The following is a 14,179-nucleotide window of genomic DNA, read 5'->3' as shown; positions in this document are numbered from 1 at the left end:
TTTTCCAGGAACTCCCTCAGCACCACGGTCACCTGGGGCTTCATTTCCTCCAGCCTTGCAGGCAGAGTGAGCATCTGTCGCAGAAGCCTTGTCTCTGTCTGAGGAGCAGCTGCCACCTGAGAAATCACTCTTTGCTCATTCCCTCTCTCCTTTTTCTGGAGTGGAGCCCTCCAGGCCTGCTAGCTGACAGCCCCCAGATCAGCTCCCATCATCTGCACGTCCTTGCTATGGCAAGTATGGCCAGCTGCCCTTTTGGGTCAGCCAGAGGGCAGGTACAGCACACATTCCACATGTGAAAAACTACAGAAAGTAGAGAATAAATTTGAGAAATGCTACTTGCTCCCCCCAAACTGCTGGAGATCAGGAGCCCGGCGCAAAGAAGGATGCTGAGCAGCCTGAGGCAGGATTTGTGGCTGCCCTTCATATTGAACTTTCTCTAAGCCACTCATTAGAAAATACATACCCAGCAGTGAACACTGTGAGAAAATTTGTTTTAAACATTAGCAGTTTCTAAAGCATTAATGTTTTAATGCAGTGAGAGAGGTGAGATGGGTAACAGGGCAGTGGTGTAGAGAGAGAGTCCTTCTGGCCATTCTTTGCTTCTGTGCTTGAAGCTTCTGCAATCACCATGTATGAGAACTTCCACAATTTTCAGCCCTGGCTCTTGTGCACTGTACATCTCTGTAGCCATGCTGGCAATCCTGGCCTGAATTTCTTTAATATAGAGCCTGGGATGGGGCCGAAGCTCATGGCAGCCTCCTAGCATCCTTCACCTTAGACACAGCAACCTCTGTGGTAGAAACAGCATGACTGCAACTTGACAAAAGGGCAAACAGCCTGATGCTGCCAAAAATCACAGGAATCCTCCCCAGCTGTGGTTGTGCCAAACTTGCTGGGCTAGCTAAACCTGGAGATGGCTTTCCCCCACCCCAGTGACCCTGCAGTGCACTGGGTCAGGACCTGCTCTCCCGGTGAGCGCTGGCGTGCTCTTCCCAAAGCACTGATGCCACACGGCTGCATTTTTATGAGTTGATGCTTGCCAGAAAGTTGTTGCCTTCGGTGTTGTTGCAGAATGGAGTGCCTGGTGAAATCTTTACCCCAGGACGTCCTAATCACATGTAATCTCCTTCTGTCCTTGAAAGTGGTGCACTGAAAGAACCTGGCTATCCCATGGGCAGAAACACTTTGCCTTTCATCCTAGAGATGGCAGCCAGAACCCCCCCTCACCTGCCCCCAAGGGACTGGCTCTCCCCTCCTTGCTCACCCCTTCCTGTCCCAGGTAACGCTTCCACTGATCATCACAGAACACTTTATACTTGACACAGTGAATGCAGACAGAGAGCTGACAGTCCCTCTGGCAGCTGCCAGCTCAGAAGGAGCACAAGGAAGGTTGCCTGGGCATGTACTTTAACTCTAAATGCCCTGTTTTTCCACAAGTTTGCGTTTTGATGAACATAATGTTCTGGGAATGAATGAGCTATCACCAAGCAACATTAACTCTGTGTTAACAAAGGGTTTTGACATTGAATTTAAGCCTGAGGACAATGCTGGCACAAGAATGAGTTATCACAGGCTGGGCCATGGGTACACTGAGGATGGAAATTAGAAGGAGCTTCCCACCTGCCAGTGCAAGGATCTGGAACAGCCTTTCAACAGCAGCAGTGAGGCCAGGAGACAACTTGTTTTGGTACTGGAAGTCTCTGAGCAAGAGAATGCAATGGGGCTGCCTGCTGCAGGCCAGGCAATCTCTGCCAGTCCTCTCTTCTTATGCAATTGCAGGACATTTTCATAACGACTTGGCCCTTAAAGCAGCTCAAGCCAAGCTGAGTGCCTGGGGCTGCCTGGAAGTGGGGCTGTAGGGGGCTGTGGGATGGTGTCCTGGGGATACTGCAGAATGCTGTAGGGATGTAATTACCCAGGGAGTGCAGGATGTGCATCCTCCTGCCTCCAGCATGCAGAGAGCTAAGCATGGAAATTGGAGGGGACAGTATGTGACAGGCAGGCCCAAGACCAATTGCTTCAGGTGACGGCTGGGTGTCTTGCAGATCTGAGGGCATTTCTGATGAGCAGAAGAGGGCTCCTCCACACTGCAGCCCAGGGGAGAGTGAGCTGGGCACTCAGGGGCTTTGAGGCCAGCTCCCCCACTGGCTTAGTGCCCAGTCAGAGTACGGGTTCGTGGCCAAGGTCCATCCATCACCCCTTTCCCAGAATGTGCATTCAGTTGAATGGGACTAGCTTGGCACAGGATGGGAAAAGGAGATGAGAGAAGGGGATGCCCCAGGAGAATCTGTCAAGGCCAAAGATGACAGCAGCTCTCCCAGGGCAGCTGCAGGCTGGGTGCTACAGTGAACCAGCTGCATCTGCCTGGGAGCACTGCGTGCCTCCCTCCCTCGCTCCTTTCTGCCACCAGCCCTGGACACCAGCAGCCATGGACACCAGCAGCCCTGGGATGTGGCTCACAGCTCCAGCCACCCCTGCCTCCCAGCACCTGCTCAACTGCCCAACACAAAAATCCTTGCGTGAAACACTTCACTGTCAGATTACAGTGGATTATATGAGTCAGAGATAAAAGGAGAGTTACAGCAAACTCAGTGGTTGACTGTCTCTTTTCTGTTCTTTAACAGATGATTAAGGCCTTGCCAGAATGATGTCTACATCTTTCCTCAGTGAGGAAGGTTAGGGGTTTGAAGCCTAGCTGCTGACTCATAACCCAGAAGAGGAGAAAAGGGAAAATTAGCATGAAGAATGTTGCTGAAATGGCTTGAATGTGTTCCGAGATTAGTGTAGACAATATATTGCTGCCTGTGTTATGGCTGGTGTGTTTAGTAGATGTTTTTAATGGAATCTGATCTTTTGAAAAATGTGGAACACCTGTTTGTAGAGCATTTGCCTTATATCTGCAGATCCACTGCCAAAAAGGGCAGATTGTAAACAAGCTTCTCCAGAAAGCATCTTTAATTCCTGACGTTGTAACACCAGTGCTTTCTTCTATGCCTAGATGCCTTTGGATATCTTGGTGAGCTGTTGAACCACTGGATGGCATGTCCCTGTCCAGAGTCTATCCTGGCTCTGCAGGGATTAAAATTTGCTCCCTGTGAGTGCATGTCTGCAGACCCTTCTGGGACATGAGTTTGGTCCTCCAGCTTCCCCATCAAACACTTGGTTTCTGGCTGCACTAACTGGCAAACTCAGCAGAGGCCTGGAACATGACCTTCATCTAAGCTGTGTTACCTCCAGTGCACATTTCCTCTGGATCAAGGCTGAGGCAGGCGGGGGAGGCTCAGGCTGCTGCTCCTGAGATAACTGGAAGGATCAGGGGAGCTGGGTGAGTGCTCAGTCTAAACAATGGCTTCAGAGTCAGGGCTGTGATCATACTCAAATTAATTTCAAATATGCACAGTAACACAAGAAGCAATTTGCATAAGACGTCACATGGAGTTGCATACAATTTCGCATATTTAAACAAAGTACAATAAAGCACAGCTCGGGCGGGGATGTGAAATCATTTGTGCAGTGAACCGTGCAGAGAAACGACGTACAGTTATCACCAAAGAAGAAAACAAATGGCAGCAACCACCCAGGATGCAAAGTCAGCTCAGAAGTTGTGAAACACCAGCTTCTTCCTTCATCCACCATCCTGACAGATGCTTGGAGTCAGGTTATCAGGCACTTCTTTTCCAGCAGGCCCTTCTGGTGCAGAGGATGCTGCTTGCTGTTTCATACCACTACTCACTCCTTCCTTCACATTTGCATCCTTGGCTTCAGCTTTGCTAAGCACTTTCTTCATGCATCATTCTTTCTGGGATTTCCAGTGCATAGATTTCCAGGTCTGAGAGACCCCTCCCTCACCAGGCACCGCTCCAGGTGGTACTGTCCTTGCCCTTTAGTGGTAAAGGCTAGAGGCCAGAGGATTGGCTCTGGGAGCCCAAGGGCAGACACTGGCAGCCTCATTTCGGTGGTCTCGGTGCTGTGCATGTTCAGAGCACAATCCCTATGGCTTAGTTCTTGGTACCTCTGTAGGTCACGTGAAGTGGGCTCCATCTCAGCTCCTGGAAAGTGATGGCTGGACAACTAGCATAGATAAGGAAGCAAGAAAAGGGAACAACATCCCTTAAGTGGGAATGTGTCGTCCTTTGGAGCAAATATCAGAGGGCTGAGACCTTTAAACCTGCAAAAGGGACTTTCAGCCCGACCTGCATTTCGTGACAGTCCTGCATTTCTCACACATGGGTTGGGTCAGTGCTGCAGCAGTGAGGCTGAGCTCTGAGGGCTGACCCATGAGCATGTGCTTTCCCTTCTCTTCCCTCCCCAGGAGGCAGGCAGGCAGGGGAGGATTCAACTGCTGCTCCTGAAACAGCTGGAAGGATCAGGGGAGCTGGGTAAGTGCTCAGGCTAAACTGGGGCTTCACTGTTGGCAGCACCCCGGTCCCTGTGAGCTCCCGGAGCCCTGCTTTGCCCACTTTGTCTTCATTTACCCTGTGCTTTTAATGCCCCCCAGCTCTGATCTCTGCCTCTGATCCTACTTCTCCTTCCAGTCCCATCATTTAATCCTAGCTAGATTCTGGTTCTGCCCACTTTCTCCTCACCCTGCCTTTTCCTGCTTCATGTCCCCCTCATGTACCCTCCTTCATGTTCCTTCTTGCTCAATACCTCTCTTTAGGCCTTTGCTTGACAGCCTCAGCTCCTTATATTTTAGTTAGGCAATTTGTTTCTCTCTGTAGGACTGCCTGAGTATCAACAAAGAACTGTCACCAAAGCCCTGGGAGAGGCGGTGTTACGCTTAGTCACCCTTTTGTCCCAGCCCTCCTCTAACTTGCACGTACAAGGAAAAAATCTGTCTCTTCCCCATATCCTGCACTCAGAATTACTGCACTGCATAGGGAGCTGTAAGTAAGCTGTGAGTAGCTACAAGAAACCCACATTTATCCAGGACAGTCTTTTTGGTCTTCGGTTTTGTCATGGAGACCCTGATGCTTGGTATAAGAGAAATCTCATTATAAAGGAACCTCTTACGGTTCCTGCTGTGTATCCAGCCAGCACAGGGTAACACTAAGCAGAGCCTCAGATCTCATTTGTGTGATGTTCACTCACATGTAATATGTCACACAAGAAAATAATTGGCAAAGCAGAAAATGGCATGGGAGAGAAACCATTTCAGGCTTAGATAACTCATCCTGGTGTTGCCAAATGTGTCTGAATCAACGTAATAAGACCGGCACAAGCCTCCACTGTAGGTGTGCTTAACCACTGCACTCATGTTTTGGTTAATGAACTCATTCAGGCAAAACTGTGTCCATTCATGGTGCACTAACCTGGCTAGATTGACTCCCCTGACACTAGCAGAGGACACCCACCACTGACTGCCCCTTGGTTTGGGAAGGGCTCAGAAAGCTTCTGCAGTCTGTGTCACTTTACCAAGGCTTAGAGGGTACCTGAGAGAATCACGATGCCCGTGATTGTGGTGCATCCTTTCATAGGCAAACTAACAAGGAAACCAACTGTCTCCCTAGCCAGGCCAGGCTGTAACTCAGATTTGACCAGTGCATGCTGTAGGCATCACACCATGTTTCTCTGACAGAAAACAAGTCACCCCAGGCTTGTTTGCTTGCTTTTGTTGAACCCTTGTGGTATGTCCAGCTGTCGACAAAGTCTGAGCTTCAAACTCGACTGGCTACCCTAGAGCATCTGCTCTCCTGCCACTGGAGCACTAACTAGGAGCCACAGAGAGGCAGGACAGGGCCCCGGAGCAGAGACTGGCATTTGCTTCCCTGCCAGATCCCTTGTGAGGATTGATCTGAGGTTGGAGATGGTTTGGCTTGTATTCTGGTCACTCCCAGGGAAAGCTGGGCTTTGGATCAATGTGGAATGCGTCACTGAATGGCCTATTATTCACTGAGTGCAATGTGCACTCGGAGACACAGCAGCCCTCAATAAAGATTCAATTCTGCCTCTAAGGATCAAAGCAAGAATGAACCAAGGGAACTACTCAACTCTTTTACATGATGCTGAAATGAGAGGTTGCTTGTTTCAGGGTGACTCTTTATGGCAGTTTCAAGTTGTGCATTTCTCCTAATTAAATGGCCATCCACACAGCCAGGTCCCTTTAGTAGAGTGCAGAGCTACCTCTGATTGAAGCTCTCCGTTCCCCCTGCAAAAAGGCTCACACTTGAGTTAGCACAGCTTGTCCACGCTGTCATACCCGCTCCACATCCACCCCGAGGAGCACAGTGATGTCCACAGCTCCACAGGTGTTTTCCCACCACTCCCCTCGTGGCCACAGTGTCGGGACGGCTCTCTCACAAGGTGCACTGCGAAGGCACACAAAGGAATGATATCCAACAGGACAGGCCTGGGGAGGAGGGCAGAGCCAGAGCACAGGGAGTCCTAACTTCCAGACACAACTCTGGAGAAGGTCCTTGAACAGGGAAGCAAGCAGGTGTTGTTGGTTGCTGCCACATCCCTGCAATACAGACACTTCCATCTGACAGTTGCCTGATTTTTTTTTCCCATAATGGGATAATTTATTGCAGGTTATAGAAGGCACTCAGCTGGAGGAAATCCCAGATTTTGGAGATGTTTTCAAAATGTTTTTCTGAACTACTCTCTTTCCCAGGAAATCACAGCGCTCAGTAACACCTCATGCTTGTTTTTTTGAACACTCATTAGGGTGATTTTTGTGTGTCTTGAACTCATTGTACAGGTTTTAGATGTTCTTCTTTGATTTAAATGATTGCATTCATTCTTCCCATCTCTGCTGTCCTCATTCAGAGTGCAACTCCCAGTGCTAGCTCCGTGCTGGAGAACAGGATGTGGGGGAGATTCTAGGGAAGGAGGCAAGGCTGGAGACTGGAAAGGAAGGGAGATGCTGGAAAAGGAGTCAGGGCTGGGACCAGACTGGAAGGGTGGGAAGTCAACATGGACAGGTGGGTAGGAGTGATGTAGTGGGCAGTGGTGATGGGAGGGTACTAGACCAGGGAGTCAGTGTATTCTTCAGGAAGCCAGAAGAATAAGGGGCAGCTTGTGGAGCTTCTCCTGTGAGTCAGAGAGTGAGTCCTGGTGAAAAAGGATATGTTTGGCTGAGTGCCTGCAGCCCCTTATGTGCAGAGCGGGGCACCAGATTAAAAGCATCTGATGACGGAGAAGTCAGCAGGAAGGGCTGAAGCTCTGGCTGGAAGCAGATGAGGTTTGTGCAAAACATTTCACTGCACCAATGAGTACAAGTGTAATTTCAGCACAATGAGAATCTATCACCACCTCTGTCAAGTCTCTCCGACTTGCCCAGCCCCAAAGCTGTTGACTGGAGAGGATCTTCCACCTAAAGCAACAGGGGTGAAGGACTCTGCCCTCCCACACGCAGCACGGGGGCAGAAGAGGTGCTGGTCGGCCTCTTGTGTGTCTGTAGCCCGGGACAGCCACCGCAGGAGTGTGTCTGCTCTCTGATGGGCCTGGGCCATCTCCAACCCACAGAGATCCTGTCTAGGGCACAGGGTGCCATGTGGAGGAGCCTGGTCCTGCAGAAGCAAGGGTCCTTGGGCAGAAATCCCAGAGTCCGAGGTCAGGTCTGGTCTGCGAAGCCTGTTCCTTCCTCCAACAGTAAAGCAGAGGATTAGGGACACCTCCAGTGCCCAAAGGACTCAGACAGCGACAAGGCAGAGGGAGCAGGGGCTGGGAACCATCCCCATCCTCAGCAGTTTTCCAGCCATTTCGGAGTGGCCATCAAGCCCGGTGCGCCCCCAGCCCCGGTTGCCGCCGGGCTTGCGGAGTGGAGGAGTTGCAGGAGACAAGGATGCTTAATTACAGAGCAGCCCTGGAAACCAACAACAGCAGCAGCACTGTGGCCAGGAGGGGAGGCAGCAGGGCTGTAAATAGAAATTGCGGAGGCAGCCGCGGGGAACAGAGTGAGGGAGGCTTCTGCGCTTGCAGCGCTGCATGCCCCTCCCTTCCCCTCGGCTTCTCTCACCTCTCCCGGACACCATGGTCCCCAGCGTGAGCCGGAGTGTGACAAGCGGCATGTGACAAGCAGCCCCGGAGTGTGGCTGGGAGGCAGCAGCTCCAGAGGCAGGACAGCGGCTTTGGGTGGGGAAGTGGGTGAAGAAGGGCTCCTCCTCCCATGGAAGTGTATGAGGGTGGTCAAAGGACCTCTTTAGCCAGCAGAGACCAAGGCAGAATGGACACGGGGCCAAATTGCCCTCTGTACTCCCAAGAAGAGAGTGTGGGATGCCAGGAGTCTGAGCCCCCATCCCGCTGGGTTTCTGCCCAGGGTGCAGTCCCTCTCATCCCACCCTGACTTTTCCAGTGTGGCATCATCCACAGCAGCAAGAGGTCTGCTTTCAATATTTTGTAAAGTTTTATTTAAAAATGTTGAAACTAACATCCCACAAGATTTGAATATTTCACCACAAGGAGAAGAGAAATCCTACAAAAATATATATCACAGCGCACAAGGGCAGGGGAGAGGGGGAAGGGCGAGACTGAGCAGGGGAGCAGGAGGGAAGCCAGAGGGGAGGATGGAAGCCGTGGCAGAACGAGACAGAGTGGCAAAGGGAGAACAAGAGAGGAGTAGGGAGAGCGAAACAGTAGGAGGGGAGAGAGAACCAGGAGGGAGACCATGGTACAGGACAGGAGTGGGAAGAGGGAAAACAGTGGGAGAGGGAAAACAACAGGAAAAGAGGAGTAGAGAGCCAGCAGTTGGTGAAGGAAGGGGACCTCTCTCTATGGTCCTGCCAGGTTAGGGCCAGGACTACAGTGGGACAGTAGCAGGGATGCAGCTGGGGAGCTGGAGTTTGACCCAGGACTTTTGTGCTGCAGGTCTCAGCTCTAAGGCTGTGCCAGAGTTGTGGTTTGTCAGAATGAAAAAACAAAACCACAGTTTAATTCAGAACAGTCTCAAGGTGGTCCTGTTTGAGAACTTGCAGGGAATGAACAAACCACTCCTTTCCAATTTCTTCATCGGGAAATAGAGTGGGAAATGAAGGGACCAGATTTGCAAGGGCACTTGGGTGCCATTGAGGAAGAGGTAGATAGCCCTCTCTGAAATTTTGGGATGCTTGGCTGGATGTGAGTCCCTGGAAACTGGACTGGAGGAGAGGTGTAGAAGCACACACCAGAGGTCTGCTCCCTGCCTACCAGTTGCTACCAACCAGATGGGAAAGCCTAAGCAGGATTTGGCCTTGTGGTCATACCACTCTCTTGGGTAAAGAGAAGGAGACTCCAGTTCCTGCTTCAAAACAGGAACTTCCCTCCCTTCCACTGCGCTCACAGAGAGACCACACTTGTGTTTAAAAAGCCAGGGCTCTCCAGGAGACACAGTTACTTCATCTCACTCAGCCCACCTGGATGTTCCCTTTTAATAGCATAGAAATATTGGGCAGAATTAGCCCAAGACTACGAATACTTCCAGTTGGTTTCCCTGCACACTTTTGTCTCTGCAAAATTTTCTAATGGAAAAAAAAAAAAGTCTTTCTCCTCCATTCATCTAGAAGACAGGGAAACCTGATGGGCTATGACTAAGAAGGTGCTGCCCTCTGCCCTGGCTTGGTACTCAGTGCTGTCAACCCATCCATGTGCACATCCTACAAAATATTACCCTGGGCCAGGGTAGAGACCTCAGGCATGCTCTGACTCCAGTCTGTGTAGGGGAAGATGGTTTATAAGGCTCCAGTCATGGAGCAAACAGATCCAGTGAGATTATTTATTGACTGGAAGAAGCGTGTGTGTCCACATGTGTTCTGTGTTTTGTTCCAGGGACAAAGCACAGCAATGAATGTTTGGGCAGGACAATGAAGTTGTTTCCCTGTATCTAACCTGTTTTGTTTGAGACATTGAATGACTACCATAAAAAACGTATTTGGCTAGGAAAGTTGTTCTTAGAAAAGATGTTTATCATACCCAAGCTTCTGTTGTTGTAAGAGTTTTCTCTACACAACTTCACCAGCTTTCCCCTTACCACAGAATCCATGAAAGGCTTCACTCCCTGGAGACACTTTTACCAAAACCAGAGACATGTAAAAGGGGGAGGAAAAACCCCCAAACCACCAAAATCTGATTTGTTTGCAGAATTTACAAAAGCCTGGCCAGAAGAACACAGGGCTTCCCCACATCAAGTGTTGGAAAATGTTTTCACTACGCCTCCTGTGGTCCCCTGCTACTTCCTTACAAACCTTCTCTCCATGCAGCATGTGGAAAATCCAAGGACAGCCCTTGAAGTGGAAGAGTCCAAACTCTGGCCTTGTTTCAACAAATGCTGTTGATCAAAGAACAATCTAATTAATCTGGTCTTGAAGATTACTTCAACCAGTTCAAGGTATTGTAAATTGCCAGCAATCAGCAGTGTAGCCTCCTGCAGATGTCCTTCCCCAGCAGGGATGTGCTGGAGAGAGGGGGAACAGGGGCAGCAATGAATGGGGCAGGGAGCAGGAGCTGCCACCTGCTCCTTCTCTGTCCATCTGCAGCTTAAATGCCCACCAAAGCCTTGCATGGATCCTGAATAAGAACAGGCTCAGTAGCAGATCGATCTATGGTAAAGCACTAATATCCCCTGCCGTAAGCACAGACTCAACCTGTGCTTAGACTAGAGATCTCCAGAGTCCTTTTCTACCTACATCTTTCAGCCACTCTGTGCTTTTAATAAGCCAGTAATTTTATTTGACCTGTCATTTTCTCCAAATCTCTACTGTTTTTGGGAAGCTTATTGTAATCTACACTCTCGTTTAAATGCCCTTCACAGTGAGTCAGTTGGGACCCAAGAACACCAAACAGTTCAGCTGGGTAAATGGGCAGAACCAGGCCTCTTGTGAAATTCCCTGTGCTTTGTCCTATAAAGAACAGCCTTTTAATGCAGAGATAAAGAATGAAAGGCTGCTTCCCTCTCTCCAATATTACTTTTGTCAGAGACCTTGTATGGTGCATTAGGGCCTTCAAATTGTGGGTGATTTTCCTGCCTCTGGCCACATCAGCCCAGCAGCTGAAGGTGTTTGTATGCTGTAGGGGCAACCTTACCTAAATGTGCATCTTTTCACCTCAGTGGCTGTCAGTGTGGGGTTTTAATTAATTTTAAAGTGTCCATAAAAGCTAAGAGCAACTATTGTCATTAAGGTGAAATTTGCCATCTCACGCTTCCTCAAAGTGACACTCATGGGTCCATGCCTAGGAAGAGGTGGAGATGCATGGATCTTGCTCACACAAATAAGTGACAGTGTGGCTACCAGCCCCACAGACCACCACAGCCCCAAAGGAGCAACCAGTTTGGACAGATACCTGTGCCATCACTTTCCATTTCTAACCAGCTGGGGAACTGAATGGAGCTTCACTTGGGAGCCCAGATACACTCTCTCTCGTGCCCTTGGTGAGCACTGCCTTGTGGGTTTCCAGTCACCTTGCACTCCAGGAGACCTCCCAGCAGTACATGGCAACACTTCCAATGTTCCCAAGGCCAACTCTAAACTGCTCTTGGTCATCCCAGGTGCAGAGTCCTGTCTGCTGCCTTGTTGCCTCTGCCAGGAGTGTCTGAAAGCAGTTCTCTTCCTCAGCCCAGCAAAACTCAAGCTCCTCATGCCCAGCTATGTCTGCATGCCATGCTTTAGCTGTGTACAGGACACTTGTTAAATAACATGGTGAGCAGAGGGCTTCACCTCAGATTTTCTGGAAAGCATCATCATAGACTGGTGCTATTCAGAAAAACATTGCTGAAGGAGGCTGAAGTGGTGAAGAGGGACAGCAAGGAGGCTTTCAACAGATCAAAACATTTGGAAAGCTAAAGGAATCTTTTCCAACTTTAACTGGCAAGAGAAGTGGCATGGGGGGGGAACTGAGGGGAAAAAACTCTGGACGGAGAGAGGAAGAAAGATACAAGCTGAAGAGAAAAAAAACCCAAAGGAGTGTTAGGCAGAAAGAAACTGGAAAGATGTGAGTATCTTCCATCTAGGGGGAATATGATGTTTCCTTCAAGGAAATGGGTTGTTGAGAGGGCCCAGGTGCTCTGTGAGCCTCTTCTGCCCAAGCTTCACCCACCCTTGGGACTCTCAGGAGGGCCAAGGTCTCAGGAACAGACGAAGTTTCCGCCTTCTGAGTCACCTGACAGGCAATCCTGCAGCCACTGAACTCCAGACATTCACTGCAAAGCACACGACATGGGAAGGGACACACGGAGGGTGAGGGCCCACAGGGACAGGGGTACGCCTTTCCACCTTGCCTACCCCTGGTGTCAGGCATGCACTGGTGAGAAAGTCGCGGAGATCCAAGCGTGTCTGTGCACATATGCTAGGAGAGGGGCTGGGAAGGTCAAGATTTCACACCACCAGCAGCTGTATTCCCTCCCACCATGCTGCTCTCTCGTCACCCTGTCCTGCGTGGGCAGGGCGGGTCCCCAACTTCCCCCAGCAGGAGACTAAGGAGGCCCAGGTCATCCATTCGCCCAGGCACATCCCGGTGGGGTTAGTTAATAATGGTGGTGGTAGTGGGCCGTGGCACAAGGAGGTTGTTTTTTCCTGGGGTAGCAGAGGTGGCAAGAGTCCACGCTCGCCAGCTGTGACAGGAGGGTGGGGACGCCAGCTCAGCCTCTCCCGGGAGCTTCACAGGTTCACCAGTGGGATTCTGGGAGGAAGAGGGAATTGGAAATTAATTAGCGCTTACACTGCCCCAACCCACCACCCCCGCTAACCAACATCACCTTTGCCCTGCCTCAGTGTGCCCATCGCCCTGTCCCCTGCCAGCCCCTCCTGCCCCAGCTCACTGGACACTCACCGGTTGAGCTGGAAGGCTGCATTCTTCCCATGGCCACCCAGTTTCTCTGCACCCTCCTGGCCCTGCCTGGACTCCTCTGCCTCAGGTGCGGGGGCCAGGGGGTCTCCGTAGGGCCCCAGGATGCTGACGGTGGTGGGGGAGAGGTCTGTGAGGGGCTGCTGGCTGTCCTGCTGCCTCCCACTGCTCTGCTGCCCCGAGTGACGCCGGCGTTTCTGATTACGGTCCCAGCTTCAGAGAGAGCAAGGGGTGAGGTAAAGAGATAAGCCCCAGCCCTTGATGACAGAGAGGTTTGTGGGATGGACCCCACTATGCTCGGCATTCGAGCCCAGCGTGGCCAAGTGCCAAACCTTGCAAGGGACTGCAGCACCAGACCCGCACCCCTGGGACAAATGGGTCCAAGCCCCTGGTCTTCCTGTAGACACCAGCCCAGTGATAGCCTCCATTGGCCCAAACCCCACTCACCAGAACTTGACTATGATTCCAGTGGCAACCAGGACAATGATTATGGAGATGGTGATGGTGACGTACAGCTGGGGGTCCACACCTGCGAGACAGAGGAGTGAGGGTTGTGGTGGCCACTCCCTCCTCTCCCCAGAGAGCAGCAGGGCAAGGGGAGGTTCCTGATGAGTTTTGCAGAAGGAGCTGCTCCTGCAGGGGACAGGGGGTGACAGAAGCAAAGGGCAGATTTACCTTCCCCCCTGGGCCCGAACAAGAAGGGCCGCAGGGTGGCTGGGGTCTCGCGCAGGTTGAGCCCCGCGTTGTGCAGGAGCGAGTGGGAGTTTGGCTGCGCCGTCGCCATCCCGTGAGGCGAGACAAAGGTGTATCCCAGCGGTGGGAAGCCTGGGTTGGCTGAGTTTGTGTCCCCTCCATCCTCATCCGACACCGTGGGACCCCACACGATGGCCCAGGGGTACTGGGAGGAGGGCATGCCGTCCTCGAATCCAGAGGGGGTGGCGGGCCGGGCGCCCGCGGCCTGGCGCCTCAGCCGCACCACGTGCCGCAGCTCTGCTCCCCGCGCGGCCAGGGCACGCTGGCGCGGCAGGGCCGAGTGGGAATCCGAGCGGGAATCCGAGCGGGAATCCCGCTCCGGCTGCGAGGTCCTTTCCCAGATGCAAATGGAGCGCGGGGCCGAGGGGCTCCGGCGGGTGCAAAGAGGCCGAGGGGCTGCTGGGCCCCGAGAACGAAGAGACCATATGCCAGGAGGAGGGACGGCCAGGACGACGAGGAGGAGATGCCACAGCTGCAGGGAGTGGATGCGGGAGAGGAGTGGAGGCATCCTGCTGCAGGGTGGGGGGAAGAAGAAGAGAGCCTGATCTAAAACGTTCCTCCTGCTGAAAGGCCAAGCAGCCGGGAGCAGCCCACCACCCACACTCCTGTTTCCTTCCCGCCTCACCTGCCACTGTGGGAAGCTGTGAACCTACCAGGCACTGGGCTCCAT

General features: G+C 51.8%; 1 protein-coding gene across 1 annotated transcript; it reads right to left on the bottom strand.

The window, feature by feature from the left end:
* Positions 1–12,569: 12,569 nt before the first annotated feature.
* On the bottom strand, positions 12,570–14,179 carry PIANP (PILR alpha associated neural protein). The gene is made up of 5 exons (XM_069031444.1): positions 14,163–14,179; positions 13,432–14,021; positions 13,204–13,285; positions 12,742–12,969; positions 12,570–12,591 (listed from the first exon to the last, which is right to left on the bottom strand). Exons 1-5 carry the CDS (start codon positions 14,177–14,179, stop codon positions 12,570–12,572), a joined length of 939 nt encoding a protein of 312 aa, XP_068887545.1.

This window comes from Aphelocoma coerulescens, chromosome 1, assembly GCF_041296385.1.
Source record: "Aphelocoma coerulescens isolate FSJ_1873_10779 chromosome 1, UR_Acoe_1.0, whole genome shotgun sequence".
Classification (NCBI taxonomy): domain Eukaryota; kingdom Metazoa; phylum Chordata; class Aves; order Passeriformes; family Corvidae; genus Aphelocoma; species Aphelocoma coerulescens.
Note: the sequence above shows the minus strand (reverse complement) of the source record. Positions and strands in the feature narration are given on the sequence as shown.

Coding starts and splice junctions, on each gene's coding strand:
- PIANP (XM_069031444.1), bottom strand. Junction 13,286..13,431: donor GTTCGGGCCCAGGGGGGAAG/GTAAATCTGCCC, acceptor TCTGTCTCGCAG/GTGTGGACCCCCAGCTGTAC. Junction 12,592..12,741: donor GCAGCCTTCCAGCTCAACCG/GTGAGTGTCCAG, acceptor TCTTCCTCCCAG/AATCCCACTGGTGAACCTGT.